General features: G+C 39.2%; 1 protein-coding gene across 2 annotated transcripts in view; it reads right to left on the reverse strand.

Moving 5' to 3' along the window:
• Positions 1 to 6: 6 nt before the first annotated feature.
• The window catches only part of LOC119646547 (all trans-polyprenyl-diphosphate synthase PDSS1), a 213,702-nt gene continuing 193,616 nt past the window's right edge, over positions 7 to 20,092 (reverse strand). For both annotated transcript variants that reach the window (XM_038047022.1, XM_038047021.1), the window contains 4 exons: positions 11,724 to 11,813; positions 11,525 to 11,656; positions 1,642 to 1,836; positions 7 to 1,575 (listed from right to left, as the gene is read on the reverse strand). In XM_038047022.1, the coding sequence (XP_037902950.1) occupies positions 1,354 to 1,575; positions 1,642 to 1,836; positions 11,525 to 11,656; positions 11,724 to 11,813 (639 nt within the window). In that variant the 3' untranslated portion in view covers positions 7 to 1,353. The remainder of the gene's footprint in view (positions 1,576 to 1,641; positions 1,837 to 11,524; positions 11,657 to 11,723; positions 11,814 to 20,092) is intronic.

Consider the following 20,092-nt stretch of genomic DNA (forward strand, 5'->3'; position numbering starts at 1 on the left):
TAATAATTTGCAGAACTTGTAGTTTTATTCATCTAACTTGAGACAAAAATTTGTTCCTGATGCTCCCTAAAAATTCCTAGTTTACATTTTCCAACTAGATTTCGTGTTCAATTACAAATTTTTTGAAAGCAGCAATCGTCTCTGCGCTGAACTAAGAACATGCAATTCATAAGTACTAAACAGGACTATATTCATTTCAAAATTGATAATATACAATAAAAAATAAATTAAAAGGATAAAAACTTGAAATAAGACCTTTGACGATTGGTGCTTTAAAATAAGTGAGTTTTGTACAATACATGCGTCCTGAATACTTTCGTTTTTATAAAACTTTTCTATTTTTGTGAATTTTTTATCATTTTATTTGTTGTTCCTCGTTGTTCACCTTACAAAATTATTTACAATATTTCATCTATTTTATATACACGCAACATTTCTTCTTTTACTTTTAGCAATAAAAACAACTTTTTATACAATATCATTGTCATAATTGATCTTTTTTTACATATAAATACATTCTCCTTCTTTTCCAAATTCATCGAAGTAATTTTGCGTCTTAATTATCTGCAATGGTAGAGGATGAAATCATACAACAACTACAAGCCTACTGAGACTTCAGTTTGGCTACATAGGCGGATTGCGATGCCTTTGGTTTACTTTTTTACAAATAGAAAAGACATGTTCAACCTATCGTCGATCATCTGTTGTCAATTACAAAAACTGCTTTTATTCAGATACTTTGAAAGTGTTTTAACCGCAGCCCGAAATTTCGTTAGGCAATACCTTTATTAACACCTAAGATAGATCGTATAGCGTAAAGGACTTTGCTCCTATTTCAAACCTAACAATTCCTGATGATTCGTGATTTGGAAACGTATGAAATGGCGAACCTCCCCAATGTTTCCCGCAATGGAAGCAGCTCAATTTCAAGAGCCGATCAATGAGACATATTGCACCTTCAATATACCATTGTTCGCTCCCTTCGTGGTGATGAGCTCTCTCATGAACAAGTCAACAGACGATGAACGATAATAGCTGCCCTGGATGCAAGCTATTCATGAAATGATAATGAAAAACTAAAACGAAGTGAAAAACAGAATTTAGGCAGAATTACATTCGTACTAAATAATTCGCTCATTCATACAAAAATACTCATTCACACTTTCAAACATCAACAATGAAACAAAAATAAAAGGAAAATTGAAAACGCTCATTAAGAATAGATCCCTAATTTCCCGCTATATCAACAAAATATAAAGGTCTCTATATGTTAACGACATCATTACAATAGCTCTAATATTATTAATGATAATTAAAAAGTAAAGTTAATAATAGCAATGGGTCTATTTATTATTATTTCATTCGATTGATGACTAAATCGCTGACTACACAAAGAGCTTTTTGGTACGGTGAATCGGCCATTTCTTGTGCCAATCGGATTGCCTCGATACAATGTTTTCGGGCCAAGAATCGTGTCTGTTCTAGACCATGTGATTTGTGCACTAGTTCAAAGGCTCGTTCGACATCGCCTGGTTCTTGGAAACGGCGCATAATCATCGGGTTCAATTCAGGGAACTAAAAAGCAAAAAAATCGTAAAATATTAGCTTTGATGACTTTACGAGACCTCTTCAATCAATCACCTTTTCACACGCGAAGAGTACCGGAGCGGTTGCCAATCCTAATTTTAAATCTGCAGCTGTGGGTTTGCCCATTTGCTCGGCTGAAGAAACGAAATCCAACAGATCATCGACTAATTGAAACGCTAATCCAATGTTGCGTCCATATTGGAAGGCCAATTCGGATAGTGACTCTTCTGCTCCTGCCAATACTGCAGCCTGAAAAGGAATGATACACATTATTGTATTTAGAGAAATAAGCCTGGTATGCAATAATCTCGAAAGTATTTGCCAACTGGTATTAGCTCCTTTATTAAAGGAAAGAAAAGGAAGATAACTCTGCCATGCTATTAACACAGCATGCTGGTCTCAAGCCCAGGTAAAGGAGAAGGGTTTGAGGCAACGTACTCTGTACTATCCTTAGTAAAACAAAAATAAAATGCTGAGATCAGGGAAAGAGATAAATAGAGTATAGTTGGAGTTATTCCACTATGTTAAATCCTATCTGATCTCTTTTGGTGGCAGGTCCCGCGACAGGCCGACCATGAAAATGCATACAATGTCGTTACAAACAAGATGATCGGATTGAGTCACAAGCCTAGGAGAAATGCTAGGGCGTCCATCTCAGTCGACGCAGCAGGACGGGCCCCGGTCCTGACGAGAAATGGGTAATGGTCCTTGAAGCATGGACGGCCCGACTGCACGCTAAATGTTGGCACTCTAATTGGAAAGATCGAGGAACTTGCAAGAGACCTTCGAAAAAGGCACATTGATATCTGCGCTCTGCAGGAAACCCGATGGTTTGGTGCCAAAAGCTGCGATATTGAACGTGAACGCGGTAAAAATGGCTACAAACTTCTCTATTTTGGTAGCCCACACACTCAATATGGTGTTGGCATTGCCATCTCAGAGGGTTTCCGTCATGCAATTAAAGAAGTCGAACGATTTGATGATCGGCTAATGAAGATCACCATTATATCAGCTGATCGCACTATTCACTTCTTCACTGCGTACGCACCACAGACAGGTCGATCTGACGCCTTCTGGCAACTTTCCGATGAAAAGACTTGTCACGTGCCTACTGACGACTATATCATCATTTCCAACGACCTTAATGGTCATGTGGATGAGAAGGCAGACGGTACCAGGTGCCATGGGGGAAAGGGGTTTGGAACGCGCAATGAGGATGGCGAGCGTATAGTCGATTTAGCGGACACCCATGACCTTGTACTTATGAATATATGGTTCATCAAACAGGGAACAGTAAAACGCAAATCGAATATATTCTCATAAGACGCCGACATTTTACCACCGTCACTGATTGCAAAGCCGTTCCATATGAGACCATCGCACCTCAACATCGGCGTTGATTGCCGTCCTGCGAATTAAGCCACCGATAAGACAGCGTGAGGAACGCACCGGCTCGTGGCGCATTAAATAATGGCGATTTCGTGAGAAGAAATAAGCAATGATTCCACTTACGCGATTACCCACCATTACGAATATGGAAGAATCGTGGAACCAAATGAAAGACACGAGCCACAAAGCGGCTTCTGCAACTCTTGGGGTCACCAAGCCGGGTAAGCGGTACATCAACCGAGATACTTGGCTTTGGCATGATGTCAGCGCAATTGAAGTCGAGGAGGCAATAAAATGAATGAAATCGGGGATAGCAACAGGACCTGACGACATCGCATCTGAGCTCCGGAAAGTGAAAAGCTGGGACCCGACACTGTGGCTCCGTGAATTCTTCAATCGGGTTATTCAGGAAGGAAGAACACCATCTGACTGGTAAGAAAGTACCACTGTTCCAATATGGAAAAAGAAAGGTAGTCCGGCAGAATGTTCCAACTACCGTTTGATCCGGTTACTTTCCCATACCATGAAGGTTTTTGAACGCATTCGTGACAACCGTATTCCCGAAATCGTTGAAATAACCGTGAATCAAGCCAGATTTGTCAAAACTGCGGAACTACTGACGCCATTCACGCTGCGTGGTTACTCATGGAGAAACACCGCGAAAAGCATCGCCCTCTTTACATTGCATTTCTGGATCTAGAGAAATCGTTTGACCGTGTGCGACACGAACTCATCTGGTATGTTCTACGACAACACTTAGTGCCAGAAGAACTCGTGCGCTGAGTTCAATTGCTCTACCACGATCCGAAAAGTAAAGTTCGAAGTATGGCAGGTGTGTCAAAACGCCTTTTCACCACTTGTCTTTGTTCTTGTTATGAACACTGTCACACGGGACATCCAACGTTCAACGCCCTACACACTGCTTTATGCAGATGATGTTTTCCTAGCATCTAATAGCATAAATGATCTCGAGCAACTTGTCCAAAAATGGAATGGATTGAATCTAAACAAGACTGAATTTTTGACGACCGATCCCCATGAAACAGGCACAATCACTGTCAGTGACAGTGATCTGCCCAGAACTGAGCAATTTAAATACCTCGGGTCAACGCTATCAGTCAATGGAGAACTGCGTAATGAAATTGCTTCACACATTAACGCAACCTGGTTGAAGTGGCGCTCCACAACTGGTGTTCTTTATGATCGACGTATCAACCAGTGTCTCAAATCTAAAATTTACCGCAATGTCGTCCGTCCTGTCGCCCTCTATGGTTCTGAGTGTTGGCCAACTATAAAAGACAATGAACGGCATCTTGCGGTAATGAAGCCGAAGATGTTGCGTTCGGCTAGTGGCGAGACACGTTTTGATCACATCCGAAATGAGGATATCCGCGATCGTTATGGGGTTGCAGCGACCGTGGAAAAATTGCGAGAGAAGCGTCTTCGATGGTATGGTCACGCAATTCGTGCTAACGAGAATTCACTTGCCAAGATTGTTCTGAACATCGATCGTCGATGGTAAACGACCAAAAGGTAGGTCGAAACAACGGTGGCTTGATACGCTGGATGGGGATTTAAACGTTTCGAGATTGCACCCAGATCAGGCGTTCGATAGAGCCAAATGGCGAAACCGACCCCGCTTGTGAATGTGAGAAAGGGTGAAGAAAAAGAAGAAGATTTATAGAAAGGAAGATGGAAGCCCTTTCAAACTGTATGAGTAGCTGCTCTTAATTATCGGCAGGCAAAGACAAATGTAAAATAGAAAAGTGAAAGGAGTGTCCATTTAAGCTATAAGCAGGTTTGTCATTTTTGATTCTTCAGTTCTATCCGCTTGTGCTTTATTTCTTTACTGGATTGGTATTCAGTAAATTCAAAAAAAATAAATTTAAAAATTCTACCTCTAGGGATGGAACATATCTAATTTTAAGTACTTAGCACAATATGAAAAACTACGAGTCATGATAACTCACATAATACGAATCCCGAGATCAAGATTTCCAATGGTGTAAGTCACCAACCAAACAAAAAAGTGGGGCTTACAAGCGTTAAGGGAGCAAAAGTTCATCTCATCTAGAAGCATCAAACAACCAACCACATTGACTATGCGAACCAGAAGGGCAGGGCTATGCCTCAATTTAGAATAACTATTAACAATTCGTCCTGTGGTTAAAAATAGTTAACTCGGACCAATCGTGTGGATCATCTCGCAACATGTGTGTTCATTATAAATGACGCTGAATGTGGAGTTGAAAAACAGCCGGTTTCACAAACTCTGCTTTTGTAATGACTGGATAAACATGACGTCAGTCTCTCAAACATTGATTCTCTTGAAGCTCGACCTGTGCTTGTGATCTGGACATGTCAGTTTCTCGCCTTACTTACATTATGAGGTAAGCATTAATTTCCGACGCTCTCTTTCCCGTTCTACAGAATATAACTTCCTGTTGTCATTATACCGTAGCAAGTTTGTAATTTTTGAGAGTGTGTTTGGTGTTCCTCGTGAAAAATACAGTTAGTCAAGTAAGACAGCCAGTAGATGGTAGCATACGAGTCTATAAGTTTTATAGTAGGAAGAACGCGTCTTTGAATTTGGCGCTCTAATGAGAAAATTGTAGTCGGTATCTATTGTATGTCCAAAAAGTATGGTAATCCCTATGAGTGCGGCAAACACGAAGTCCTTTGAGGCAATTTTCTTCCTTACACACCCAAAAGAGCCCCTATGTCACATACCAAGGCAGCTAAGTGTATTAAAAATTTGAAATCGTGTGTCAAGAAATAGGTAGGTACAGCGGCGTAAACGATGCGAAAAATATTATGATTTTTCAGGTGACGGTTCAATAGGGAAAGTGACCAAAAGGGACGAAAAATTGATCGTGGCTGTATTTTCGCGAAATACTGGCTTGACCTTGCGTCAGGGACAAGTAAAATCAAAGCAGAAAAGACTGAAAATGTCGCATGAAACTACTCAAACCTGTTTGATTTCAAATAGTTTGAAATGGCGAAATACAGTGGAAAAACCACTTTTGTCCCAACAGTACGTTGCCAAATGACCCCCTTGGGCACAGAAAGACATTGGTTGTGAGTGGATAATATGGTTTTTCTCGACCAAGTGCTTTTTGTGGAGTTTTGTGACCATATCAGGTGTTTGGTGTTCTTTACTGAAGCAAACATACAATCAAAGTGCAGCTTTGGGGTTTCCATCAAAGGCGTTGGCGCTTTGCATCTATTTGCCGTCAACCTGAATATTTCCAAAATGGTTCAAATTTATAAGAAGTCATTGTTACCATTTGACAGATGTGAAGTCATCTCAAAAAGGTAACTTCTCAGCAGAACAGTGACCCAAGACAGTTCGACACATTGGGGAATTGCTTCCCGTCGAATTTGCTGAAAATTTGGTGGAAAGTAAACCTCGGAAATACCAAGCGATTATCAACGCTTGCGGAGATCGGATCCCTTACTAATATTATTGTGCATTGTCTCAGAACACCTTTTTTGCATATATGTATAAAAAAGGTTGTTGAATAACTAGCCAGTTGATGTGGAGTTGTCATCAGGTGCTCATGAAACCTGAGCGACTGAACGAAACATTCCTGATGTGGGTACCACATTCAAACACCACTGGTAATAAGGAGGCTAACAGATTGGCTCGCCGAGGGTCCCTATACACAATGATGGGGCCAAAACCAGCTTTTGGAATCCGGCCATCTACTGTGAAGTCTACTCTGAAGAGTGAAATTGCAAGGATTCACGCAGTCGAGTGAAGAAATTTTAATTCTTGCCCGGCCTTCACAGATCTCAGAAGAAAACACCATGGTAAGGTGTTCTTCAATGAAGAATCTGCACACTTTCTGCCTCTGCAGAATGTTCACAGATTTTCTAAAGCCTGCAAACGCCGTAGAGGGGAAGCCTTTGAATAGGCGATTTACGGGAATAGTACCATGGGCCTAATAATTGCCTGAGTGCTCGGAGTTGCGGCTCCCCCCAGTAAACTAAACTAACTAACTTCTTTGCGTCATTGCTTTCATTCATTACAACTTTTAACGTGATTTTAGCTTTGTTCTGTATAGTAAGATCCTTCTACTTCCAAGAGACGTGATTTTTAAAGTTTGGTTTTCGAAGCAAATGGTTATTTCCACATTGGTGGCAAAGTGGATGTGATCAACAGTCGCCAATTTCTCCAAAGTGAGGTGTAACTCTGTCTTCATGGTTAGTAATAGGCATTACAAAAAACAGTAGATTCCATAGGTACAAATGTAGATTGCCACTTTCCAACATATGTATGCCTATTTATATTCAGCGTGAAACAGGAAATGCAAGTGGAAGTCGTGTATACGATATTGAGTTTCCTAACCCACTTACACATTGAATACGTTGTGCTGCGTGGAGCAACCAAATGCCAACAATGCAAGATGTTAAAAACGTCGTCCTACAACATTCTTCAAAGACCAATTAGACGCACTTCGAAGGAGTAGAAAATCTATGAGCTGAAGTTCAACAGGGACGTCACCAAGGGGATTAATGATCGCCAAGAAATGGAAACATATGGGATAAAGATACTAGTATCATTTTAATTACTAGCTGCCTGAAAGGTTTCAGATCTCATCCTTACTGGAGACTAAGCGGTTTGCTAGATTAGATCAAATATACTCGAAGCAGATAGAGGCAAAACATAGCATTGATGGATATTTGGATTTTGGTGAGAAAAAAAATAGTTTTTGTCCAGCATAAACCACTTGTTACTCTTTGTTGTCGGGATTGAAAAATACATTTAAAATATTCTCTGCTTACCGTAAAAGGCGACTAAAGGGGAATGGTCCTGGTAACTGTAAAACAAGGTTTGTAGACTTCTGAAAAATTCACTACCTCGTTATCGTTGTTATCGGTGGCATACTGTTCGAGTGTAGTTGGGTTTCGAGTAACTACGTAATAAAAGAGGTCCTGGCATCGGTCTCAAAAAGGGTCTTCATCTGATGGTCCCTTACGTTCGCTTGCTCTTTGCTACTGTGTCTTTTAGCAGGAGAACAAAGTGTCGCCCTCCTAAATGCAATGCAAAGTGGGAAAACGTTCTTGCTAAGTAAACGGGAAACACTACAATACACAACAATAACTCGGCCACCGTAAGAGATATTGACCGCCATCATGTCATATCTGTGATATAAATGAAGCTGTCGGCCAAGTTCCAAAAGGAAGGTACAAGAGCTAGCTGTCTGCGGAAAAGTGGAAGCGTATTGATGAACGAAAAGGCCTTAAAAGAAAAAATTCTGCCGTTGCATTGCTGAGGAAAACAGAAGCTGCCGCAAACAATAACTCTTTTGCTACCTTATACCAAAGAGCTTACAGGTGATGGTAAGAGATTCCATGGTCATGTGAGGGTTGCTAACGGCAGGCTCTCATCCAAAATTATGAACAGCTGAAGAGGCGGAAGGAGCACTTTCCCATGATTCTGAATCGGAGAAATTCTATCTATGGCGATGATACGACAAGCCATCGTAAAATGCGGATACGAACTGCTCCTCCAAACAGAAGCGGCCACCGGCCTTGACGATCTCACTGCGGAACTTTTTCTAGCGACTCCTGAAGTCACTGCGGAGCTGCTTCTTCCATACATTCGTAAATACTGGAAATCTTTGACATTTCCCAGTGAATGGAAGAATAGGATGATTCCAAGATAAGATTCCAAGGAAGGGCACCCATCTTGAGTGCAACGAGTCAAATTTTAAATCCAAAGCGGAGTTGCACTGTTACCGATACTTTTTCCCGTTATGTTCCTCATAATAGTTTCGTTGGAACACTTGGAAAAGTTTAATAGACTACGTCATCTTTCCTTAAACACCTCGACCACGCTGATGACATTTGCGTGTCCTCTTACTGAGTCATAGACTTCAGTCAAATGGCTCTGAATTTGGACAACTGGGCAAGCCAAGTCAGACTGAACATAGATACAAACAAAACCAAGGTTTTCAGTATATCAGTCTTTATATTTGTTTTAACAGTCAAAACATCGAGGGCAGCGAACAATTTGTATGGCTTGGAAAGCACAGCGGCACAAACTTGATGGCAATTGATGCATTAGCAACGCTAAATCCATTTTCACTAATTTATCTAAAAACTGGAAATCTAACTATTCCAACACCAAGAACAGGTTGAGAATGTTCCACGTCAATCTTGACTCTTTGCTACTATATGGGAATAACACATGAAAAAAGCCGATATGGGAATAACACATGAAAAAAGCCAGCCATTGTCGCTCCAAAATGAGGAACTTTGCCGGTGTACGGGCAATGTAAGGGCAGTGGATAGGTCACAATTAACAGGGGCTGATAACTCCATTGCGGATTATCCCAGGCAATAGAACTGTTGAATTTGACTGGTTCATGTGGGAAAAAAATCATAGAAGAAATAATAAACGTAATGGTGCAAATGGAAGTGGAACAAAACAACATGGATGGACCGTATCTGGTGAAAAAATTGTTTTTGTCCAGCATAAGGCACCTAGGGCCAGATGCAAAAGACGATCAAAAAGAGTGACAAAACGTCGCTGTTAGGGTTTAGCAATCGAAAATCAACCGATTGATCGAATTGGAGAAGTTTCATGGTTCTCATATTATCCTATATTGTATTTTCGTTGGGGACCATAGTTAATCATTTTGACCACAACAACATTTGCACTCAATACAACTTCTTGGCATTAATTCCATGTTCCGTTTTGCTCTTTCAATTTCGATTAATAGAATTCCTCCGGATTATGAGTATTCCGAAAAAAAGAATTATGATAGAGATGATATTGATACTCAAGAATTCTACGAAGACTGAATATTAAAAAATAGAAAGCTTTGCGGTATTAGCGAAATAAAAAAGAAAAACATTAAATGAAAAGCAAACTTCTATTTAACAGACTGTTCGGCATGTCAACTATGAAAAACAAGCTACGAAGGTACAGTGTGTTAAGAATACAACCGAAAAATTGTAATAAATGTTCCAGCCCTCTACCGCTGTAATATTGTAAACATTGTTTACCGCAATTGAAAGGTCAATCTAGACAGGTTAGATGAACCAACCATATATGTTTCCCGTATGGAAGTTTGGCTTCGACAGGGTTTGTATTTTATTCACTTTGACTTTTCACCAAAACCCCTCAAATCGATTCAAGGATAAAGCCAAATTATATATTCTGCTCTATTGCTTAACCGCTTAAGAGTAGCTTAAACAAGTGGAACGTGGCATCTTTCGCAATGCATGATGGAAAGGCACTCCAGATATTTTCAGTAAAAAAGGAGAAGCGAAAACTTGCAGCGTGGATACTGTGAAAATTCTTGCACCTAAATGAGAAGAAATATTTCAATTATTTTCGAAACTTGCAAGACTTATTTTATTAATCCGGCAATAACAGGGGTGCGAAAGTAAAAGTAGCTAGCGCAATCCGCAGATTTATCCCAAACACAGGGTGGAAAGTAGAAAGAAAACAGAAAAGAAATTTCGTTTCGAGGATTTTATATAATAACCCTTGCGATGTTTTTCGGATTTCAATAATTTTGTTTTGTTATATCGCTGCCCTGGTGAAGACATTAAGAAAAATATGAAAACTGTAATTTTACTTGGGAGGGACTTATGGGTAATTATTTAATTTCATGACCTAACATCAACACATTTATTACAGTCCAATTATTGGAACCACAATCAACTGCTCATCGTCTATAGTAATTTTTTAGATTTCCTTACTTTACATTAACATTTGCGTAATTCCTTTAATGTCTCAGACTCTTTGGGTTTCATTTATAAAAGAATAGTAGATCAACAACTTCTTCATAACTGATGAGATATTATGACTGGAGGATCTTGCATGTGTTATTAAAAATTTTTGGAATTCAGTTGAGTGCTCCTCGTGTTGTTTCTTAATTTATTTTTTTCTTTTTATTTACGAATTTGCTTCCATTCTCACTTTTAATTTTTAATAATTTTAGAATGTCATTTAACTTTTTCATTTTTATTTATAATTAAGGTTACAAGGTTTCCTCTTTCCTCTCCGTTAATTTGAATTTAAAATTTCTTTATTTCCATCGAGCCATTTTATTTCATTTTTTCGCCTTGAAATTCTACTAAAATAAAATGACATCTTTTAGGTGTCATAAAAAAACAAAAAAGAAACTGTGAATTCCTTAGAATAACTGGATCAAATCATTGTGTAACCATTTCTAAGCCACAAGCAGGTCATACTGAAAAGTTCGCTACCTTTCAAAATGGAAAATCAAATCCCTTTGCAATCTCCATAGTTTTATAATTAATTGACCAGACCTATCCTTTGGCCAATGTCCAATTCAATCTGTAATTCACCATTTTATCATACCAAGGCAGAAATTAAGTATTGGAGAGGGGGTTTTTTGAGCTTTCGAGTCATTAGCTAAAGAAATATCTTCGTATTAAAAATTTCAAAGTTCTAAAGGTGTAATAATTGCTGGTTCGACGAACGCTGGACATGGACCACTGCTACTATCACATTAATTTTATGATGAATGATAAAATCATCTTGATCAATGATTCAAATACTTACGCCTTTAAGTGTATTAGCAATTAACGATGCTGTCTTTCTATATGTCTTAGTTAAGTAATGTGCAAATCTTTCATTTTCCGTTTCCTTTGAGCCCAATTGCATAAATTCACCTTGCACTAAGTCAGTTAAAATCTACAAGAAAAGTAATTTTCGCTCATTATTCTTTATTCATACAAAATAACAAAAAAAGTTCACTTACTTGGCAGAGAATTATTGTAACATCGTCATTTTTCAGACCTGCTATGATTATTGATGCAATTGCCAAAATATAATCACCCGCCATTGTTACCTGAAATAGAAAAATTTTCTTAGTAAGTTGGAAAATATTTTGAAATTACGCTCTTTTTCGATGTAATTATGGTCGAACAGTGTTTAATTTTTAGTTAACTTTGGAGGTAGTACCCCGAAAATATTGCTTTCAATTACTTGAAAATTAAACTATGTTGATTGCATGAAAATCGTGGCCTCTTTGGAAGCTGGGTTTCTAAGTGCAAATCAACAAGGTGTAGATCAATGCCAGGATGTAGAGAGAAAATCCGGGACCGAAGTGAAAATTATGTGGAAAACTGGGTCCGGGGGAGGGGGGAATTATGTTGGCTCCCTATTATCATCATCGTCATCACCGGCGCAATAACGGGTATCCGGTCTAGGCTAAGGAAAGAAGGAACTTCAGACATCCCGGTTTTGCGACGAGGTTCACTAATTCGATACAAATACCAATATTTCGGGAACCACCTGTTCCCTTCGTCAGTGCTAACAAATTCTAACACTGATAAAGGGAACAAGTGGTTCCCAAAATATCTGTATTTGCAAGACCAATAAATAACACTAGCGAATAGAAAAAGCAAGTTTTAATTACTTCAAATAATTTGATCGCTAGAAATACTGTGTAAATTACACTCAGATTATTATCGAAGTTCTGGCTCAGTTGTAAATACGTAATTTCGTCAAGAACTCGGTCCTCATCATGACTTCAGAGCATTCTCTTGGACCAACCACACGGAGATCGGTGCGAAGTAAAGAAAACATAACCATCATAGCAGCTAATATCTAAGCAGTGTCGATTTGACACTGATCAGCTGTGTTGGGCGGTACCAGAAAATCAACCCGCCTCATTTTGTGATTCCATTTGGGCTTATGATACATCCTTATAAGATTATACTGACGTAAGAATTGAAGCCAAAAAATGGGACACTGGAACTGTTTGCCCAAGATTCGGATTTTAGTCGAAAAATTATTTGGGACGGGGCCTATTTTTGGCTCAGCGGGTATGCTAATAAATAAAATTTTCGCTATTATTTGTTTGAGCAGATTTCAATGCATCCACGAAGATTGCAGTTTGATGCAGTTTAGGACATGGCGGAATCATCGAATCTTATCTCTTTCGAAATGAGGAAAAAGTCATTGTTACCGTCAATAGTCCTCTTTTTAGAGTGATGCTGACCGACTTTCTGTGGCGGGCTCGCGATTTCTAAAAATATGATGCTACATGGCACACAAGCGATGCAAATTATGAATGAAAAATTTGGCAACTGGGTCATTTTGCGGCGAGCGTTTATTAATTGGCCGCTGTCATCATGCGAGTTGACTTCTCTTGATTATATTCTTTAATGTCATCTCAAGTCCCTAATCTATATTAACAAGCCAACCAAATAGGATGAGCTTAAGGTCTATTGTCGGAATAGCACCGCACTTATTGGACTAAGTCATTAAAAGTTGAACCGACTCCTTGAAACACTGTTTGCGAAGTCAAGGCCGCCATTTGAAGGATGTGCTATATTGTACAGAAACACATAAACGTAGCTTTAAGGGGAGATTTTTAAAATTTTTTATTTTTTTAATTCGATTTTCTGAATTGGGAATCTTTCAAGAATATTGTGTGAAAATGTGAGATAAATCAGAGCAAAACCAACGAAGATACAGCGGTTTAAGCAACCACGCCTCCTACATGACTCAGCGCGGACTCGCGGTTCGAATGGGAAAAAGTTGCAGCTGATAATGTATTGGATTTGTTCAAACACACGTGTAGTGCTCATCCAAAGGATGTTTTGGATGCTATTAAGCCTATTTATGAGGATCTGAGCAAAGATTCCCTCCTGGAGCGATGTGTCGTAGAGTTTAAGCAGAACAAGGAGAGAACCAACTTGTTTGGAAAATCTCAATAAATCACTTGAGTGGAACTTGTCATCGTCGAGTTTGCAGCTTATGTGACAGCCTGTGTCTTCAATGAAAGTTCTTTTGCATTGCTAACCTTCATGCAAGGCATGATAATCAGTAGTAGATCAAGCACCTATGATTTGTCGCGATCAGTCGAGCGGAGCTGAGAGCTGAAAAACAGATTAAAGAAGGCAGAATTCGTCGCAGACAGTAGCAAAAGGATACTTTAGACATCATGGATGACAGCAACATCTTTTATGACCTAGCATGGATGATTTAGTGTAAAACAAGGCGATAAAACTCGCTTATGAACGTTTTATTCCAAATTTTTCAGTTTTAAAAAATGCAAAGCGTTTTTCCGATAACTCACGGTCCCAAAATCATCTAATCTACGAGGTAACGCTGGAGTTTTTCAAAATTTTGCAAAAACCCTACCACCGGTACCTGGCGATTTGATTTTTCGGTTTCAGATGATTCAGCAACGAGTTATGAAGGGTGCCGCAATCCTATTTTTTTCCGAGACGCTTCCGAATAATTGCTGCCATTATCTTATTTTTTAATATTTCTTTATGAGAATTTTAGATAATATTCTTCGAATGTCATACCTCAATGTATCATTGGTTTTAATAAGTAGATTCTCGCTACGTCGTCAAAAAAATCACAAAATTGTACCATTTTTTGCACGAATTAATGCTACGGTCTCCGACTCGAGAGGACACTATTTAAGAATTATTTCTTCGCGACTATGAAAAGCACACATCTATCTATTGTTTCAATTAAAGTAAGCCACTTTTGGCATGCTAGCAATCGTTGCCTTATGCCTTAGGTTCAAGTTTCATAGATCATAACTCCGCAGAAATTGAAGCGAAAGTCTAAAATAATTTTGCAGAAAAGTGGCGGGGTTGTGAAGAAGTTCTTCATTTATTGAGTATGAGTGAATTTTTTTTTTGGATCTACGCTGAGGTACAGCAATCCGATATCCTTAAAAGTTGTCTGACTGCCGCGTTTTCTTTTTCTACTATAGGTATCGCCTTTATAGACTTTCTGCGCTGGATAATTCCCACTCATACGCACTAAAAGGCCATCCACCGCAACCTATTTAGCCTATTAGACGGTCGTTGCATCACTCATGAATTCCGTCGTGATATACGCTACAGAATTGTCTATTCTCCTGTAGTAGACCGAAGGAGTATTCTTTTCTCGAATGCAGCTAAGAGTTCCTAATTTTTCTTGCTAAGACTTCAAGCCTCCGAGGAATGCATGAGGATTGGCGGGATCATTGTTTGGTGCAGTAAGAGCATTAGCCCCATGGTGAGATGTGGCGAGCGGAACACTTTCTTTCGTCATCCTAGCTATCATCAGGTTATGATTTTCAACTCTAGATGGAAGAAATTACCACGGTTTGACCGCCAATATAATTTAATAGAAGAGGAGAAAGTGTTACTTTCCCTGCGAATTGTTTACCATAATGGATAAAAAATCACTCGTACACAAAAGAAGCCTGATGATCACCGAAAAAATCCAAAACAACGGTAACGCTCTTTTGTACCATTAAGATAGCCTCACTTACTCATCCAACGGTCTAACTAGAATTAATTTGCCAAAAGTGGTCTGAATAACGAAGTCGATGGGAAAGGATCAAAAGGTCGGCCGAAACAACGGTGGCTTAATACGTTGGGTAATAATTTGAAAGTCTCGCGACTGTATCCAGATCAGACCTTTGACAGAGCAAAATAGAGCAAACCGATCAAGACAAGCCTACCCTGCTGGTGACAAAAGCTGAAGAAGGAGAAGAACCAATAGCCTCTGCGACCTTCTTATGACATGGACCCTAAACTAACTCATTCTAGAAAACTGAGTGCTCATGGTGATGGTTCAGCGCTCATTGACATTCAAAATAACTGCCATCTGAGAGAGGCTACAGAATGCCTAATATAGCTAAGCCGCATTGAATTTAAGCGGAGGATGACTCGGGGGAAGCTTACATGTTTCTGCATCGGCCAGGTCAAAATGTCTACATTAATGTACGTTGCCGACCCAGTATAAATATTATGGAAAAATTTAGCTATTTGACGCACTTTGCAATCTATTTAAAATGAGGGCAATCTAATATTGGGCGGTTAGTTGGTCGGAATCTCAAGACTGGCAGGGCCGGGAAGTACACCCATATTCTATCATTTGCGCTCTAGATTAATCACGTATTGTTCATATCCTGCTGGAATCCCCTGGCAGAGAGAGCTATTCTTACCAATTAAACTTACTGGTATACCGGTATTATATCATCTGAAGAGTTACACTGTGATTCGATTTTCCGAGCATATAATTCACTCAGATATTAGCGAATTTCGATCCCAGAGCATCGTTCGTTTATTTTTCTATATTTTCCCAAATGAAAAGAAAAGTGATCTCCATTATCTTCAAATGGCATTCTCCTCTCAAAATTTGTTATATTTTTAGATAATATTGACAAATCAGATTAACTATCTCATAATCATTCCGCAACAATAGCCGTGCGCTAAGAGGCATCATAGGCATTTTTTTCACTGTTCATAGTATGGCCAAGTGCTTTCAAAATCTATATCGCACCCGTTCATGCATCCACAACGGGGTCTTTACGAATTCTGCAAATAGCTTCTTGCACAAAAAAGCATAAATTATGTTAAGAAATCAAAGTTAAACATCTCAACGTCGTTTACTCTTCCCATTTAAACTTTATCCGAAACGGAGGAGCTCAGTACTCCACATACAATATTTATTTCGATTTTCACGAGTCCGAGAGCTTGATTGTCATGTGTGTACATTACGCAACTGCGGGTCGTTTTCGTTTTCGTTTCGTTCATTCTGTTGCCGGCTTCTTTCATAATCTCGCCAAAATGCCAAAACTGACAAAAAGGGAAAATGGCTAAGCACATAGTAATGATAATTATGAAACTGAAATCCGCGCATGCCTGATATTTTTCGGTATTTACTCAGCATAGCACATACGCGGATTCACGGGAGTTGTGTGTTATATTTGCAAAGAAGGGCGTTAATGACCTTGGTTTATGACTCTCCATCCACACATCTCTTATTTTAATTATCGAATTACTACACACGGACAACCAGTGGCTTTGGCAATGTCTTGTTCATTTCCAAAAGAAATGTTAAATTGCGGGGTCAGTTGCATACACTGAAGTTTGCATAGTTCACTGTAGTTGAAGGTCAGATCGTTTTTAAGGTAATTTACTGAGTTTCACATTTCTACTGGAATTCGCAAAGCTTTTGCTTCATATTGCAATTAATCATTGCAACCTAAGGTGGCTGCACTGAATGTTCGAATTTAATGGTCATTCTTATGAAAATGATGAATTCATTTTTTGTGGTAGGAAATATTCTGTAATTTTTAGTGCACCGACCAAGGAAATTGGGATATATACATAGTACAATTGCGCAGATAATAAGGAAATTTATCGTGTCAGCACGATATATGGAGGCCAACAAGATTTCGGAATGAGGCCGAACTGAAAAGTAGTATTTATGCGAAAAATTAATTGAGGTGAAGGAGAAAACTATTGTCATTGGAAATCCTTTTTATGGTGAAATAAATTGTAGGAAGACAACAATCGTTTGAAAGGGAGGTGCATATCTTTCTTTGCCCAACATGACCAAGTAAAATACCAAAGAAAAGTAGATAGTATTCAAAAAATTAGGCGAAGACGGCTTTACGGTTTCTTACCACGGCAGAGGCAAATCATAAGACGCTGCCTCACCTGCCTCCCTGGGAGCGGCGTGACCCAAGCGACTCGCAGATATTGAATGCTCCTTTATATAATTCGCAGAACACAACTTGGCCAGAGCGGAATCAATTCTCAAGCAAAATATAAATATTATTCATTAATACAAATCTTGCACTTAACATTGATTACCCTTACCTTTAGGTAAGGGAGAACGATTGAATTGAGGAAAGGATTGAAGCTATCCAACTAAAAACAAGCCGGGAAACCGGAAGCTGGATGCGTCAGGTACGAAAGGTTTTGTGTATTTCTTAGTACGTAGCACGTAATATATGCATATATTATGTGAACGTATCCACTTTCGGGTGATGTTGACATTCATAGTCTTGAAGAAGCAACAACTTTGACGTATTATAACAAGCAAGCAACAACTTTGACATATTATAACTTTGTTAATAATAGTGTGATTTCCACTAAGCTTGGCAAGATTATGCTCCATATTATAGCTTACGACACTGCAACAATTTCGTGGTGCTGGGATGAACTTAAGGGGGGTTTTGTAGCCAATTACTAAAAATCATAAAGATATACTATTATTAACTTCATTTGAACGGGTATCGGTATGGAAGGTATTTCGGAGCCCAGGCACCATATAGTGGCAGCCTCTTGATTTTTGGGTTTGGTGGTTTCTGAGAATGGCCCCCGTAAAGAAATGATCACTTTCAACCCCCGGTACTCCGCAACTAAGACCGACTTCGAAAAGTACTGACCGAGACCTTTAATTTGAAAAAAAAGTTACACCCCCTTTTGCATGTATGGGGTCCCCCCTTAAATTCGACGTAAAAGGATGTAACTCGCTGTATGCGTGGGCGTTCATAGTTCCCAACTTCCTACCAAATTTGGTGTCAATTGCTATAACAGGCAGACAGACAGACGGACAGACAGACAGACAGGCAGACAGTGTACAGTATGTTTGTGATAAATCATCCACTGCTAGTACGGCCCTGGCGAGGATGACGCCGAACGCCGATTCACATCTAGGCAGATGGGATGACGAATAACATGCAGACGAAGAACTCTGAGAGAGAGATTCATAAATAGATGGCAAGAGCGGTGAGAACGCTCGGAAAAGGGTCGGTGGACTCACAAACTCATTCCTGCCATCAAGGAGTGGTTGGAGAGACGACACGGTGAGATTAATTATAATCTCACCCAGTTTCTCACGGGGCATGGAGGATATCACCAATACCTGCACAGGTTTAAATTGGAGACCTCACCCGATTGTACAAATTGTGATGGAGTCCCAAAGTACCCAGAGCATATATTCTTCCACTGTCCGAGATTCGTGGAAGAAACGAGGACTCTAGAGGAGACTCTAGGAGAGGTGCTGTTACCAGAAAATCTGGTGGCGAAAATGCTAGCAAGACAAGAGAATCTGGATGCGGCCAACTGCATGATCGCATCTATCCAAACTAAATTGCGAAAGGCAATGGAGAGGAGAAAAGCACGATTACGTAGGCCGCGTATAGAAGAACGGTATTAAGGTGGAATGAGCTGACAACGCCCCGTGATGTAATACCTTAGGGTGGTTCCGCGGGACAAGGAGGGAGTCGGGGGTGGTTTTAGTGGGTAAAAATCTCACACACTAGTGTGCCCAGACCAGCATCTTTTAAAGATTTCCACCTCCTCAAAAAAAAGGCAAACAGCCAATAAACCGATTTTAATATGATTTTGTTTTACACAACAACTTAAAAATTAAAAAAAAAAATCCGGTAATCACACAAAATAAAACAGCAGTTTCAATATCTACGCAAGTCAATTTCAGTTTCGGAATTGTCTTCACTTGCGAAGCATCTTTATGTCAGCATTAGTCGACTCACTAAAATCTATTTGAATTCTGAAACGTATAGTGTCCGCTGCTTTTACTATCTATCGAAATATTCTATAATTTCGTCAGCACACTAAGATTTTTACAAATTATTTTTATCCAAAGTTCCCAATTTTTACTTTCTATACTTGCAGCTTCCTTAAATGATGTTAATATTCTCAATATTTTCCTCTTCAAATTATAAGTATTTTTTACCAACACAATGGTCCTAACTAAAATATTTTCAATTAAAATGTTTATGAACTGACATCGTTGTGCCGTTCTTATTGAAACAAATGGATGTGCAGTTTCAGATGCCGCTAGCAAAAATTACTTTTTTGTGGGGAAGCAACAACAATTAGCTGGATGCGCAATTTACTAGAAGTTAAAGAGAGTTCGTAGCGGAGATAGTAGAAGTTGTGTAGTCGCGGGCAATTTGATTTTCATCATGGATGATTCTTGACGGGGTTTGTAGTTGTTGAGAATTTTTATCTACCCATACTTATTGGATTAAGGAATTGTCAAAACTATTCCGAAGTGTGTTAGAGATTCGAAGAAATTTTAACATAAAAATCAAAAATATGTAAGACATGCGGAAAACATTATATATATTTTAAAAAAAACACGAGGGAGACATTTTCTGGGAACATACATAAGGCAAGTTCCAATGTTGTAATCCTCTCTATTCACTATCCGAATATTTGGAAGAGCGAAGCATAATTTTGGATTCTAGGGAGGGGGAGGGAAATGAGCTTTCTAAAAGAATATCTGCACGATTTGGGTAATCATACGTCTAGTGAATGTCATTTCATTTTCCAAGTGTTCGAAATT

The sequence above is a fragment of the Hermetia illucens genome, chromosome 1 (genome assembly GCF_905115235.1).
Source record: "Hermetia illucens chromosome 1, iHerIll2.2.curated.20191125, whole genome shotgun sequence".
NCBI classification, from domain to species: domain Eukaryota; kingdom Metazoa; phylum Arthropoda; class Insecta; order Diptera; family Stratiomyidae; genus Hermetia; species Hermetia illucens.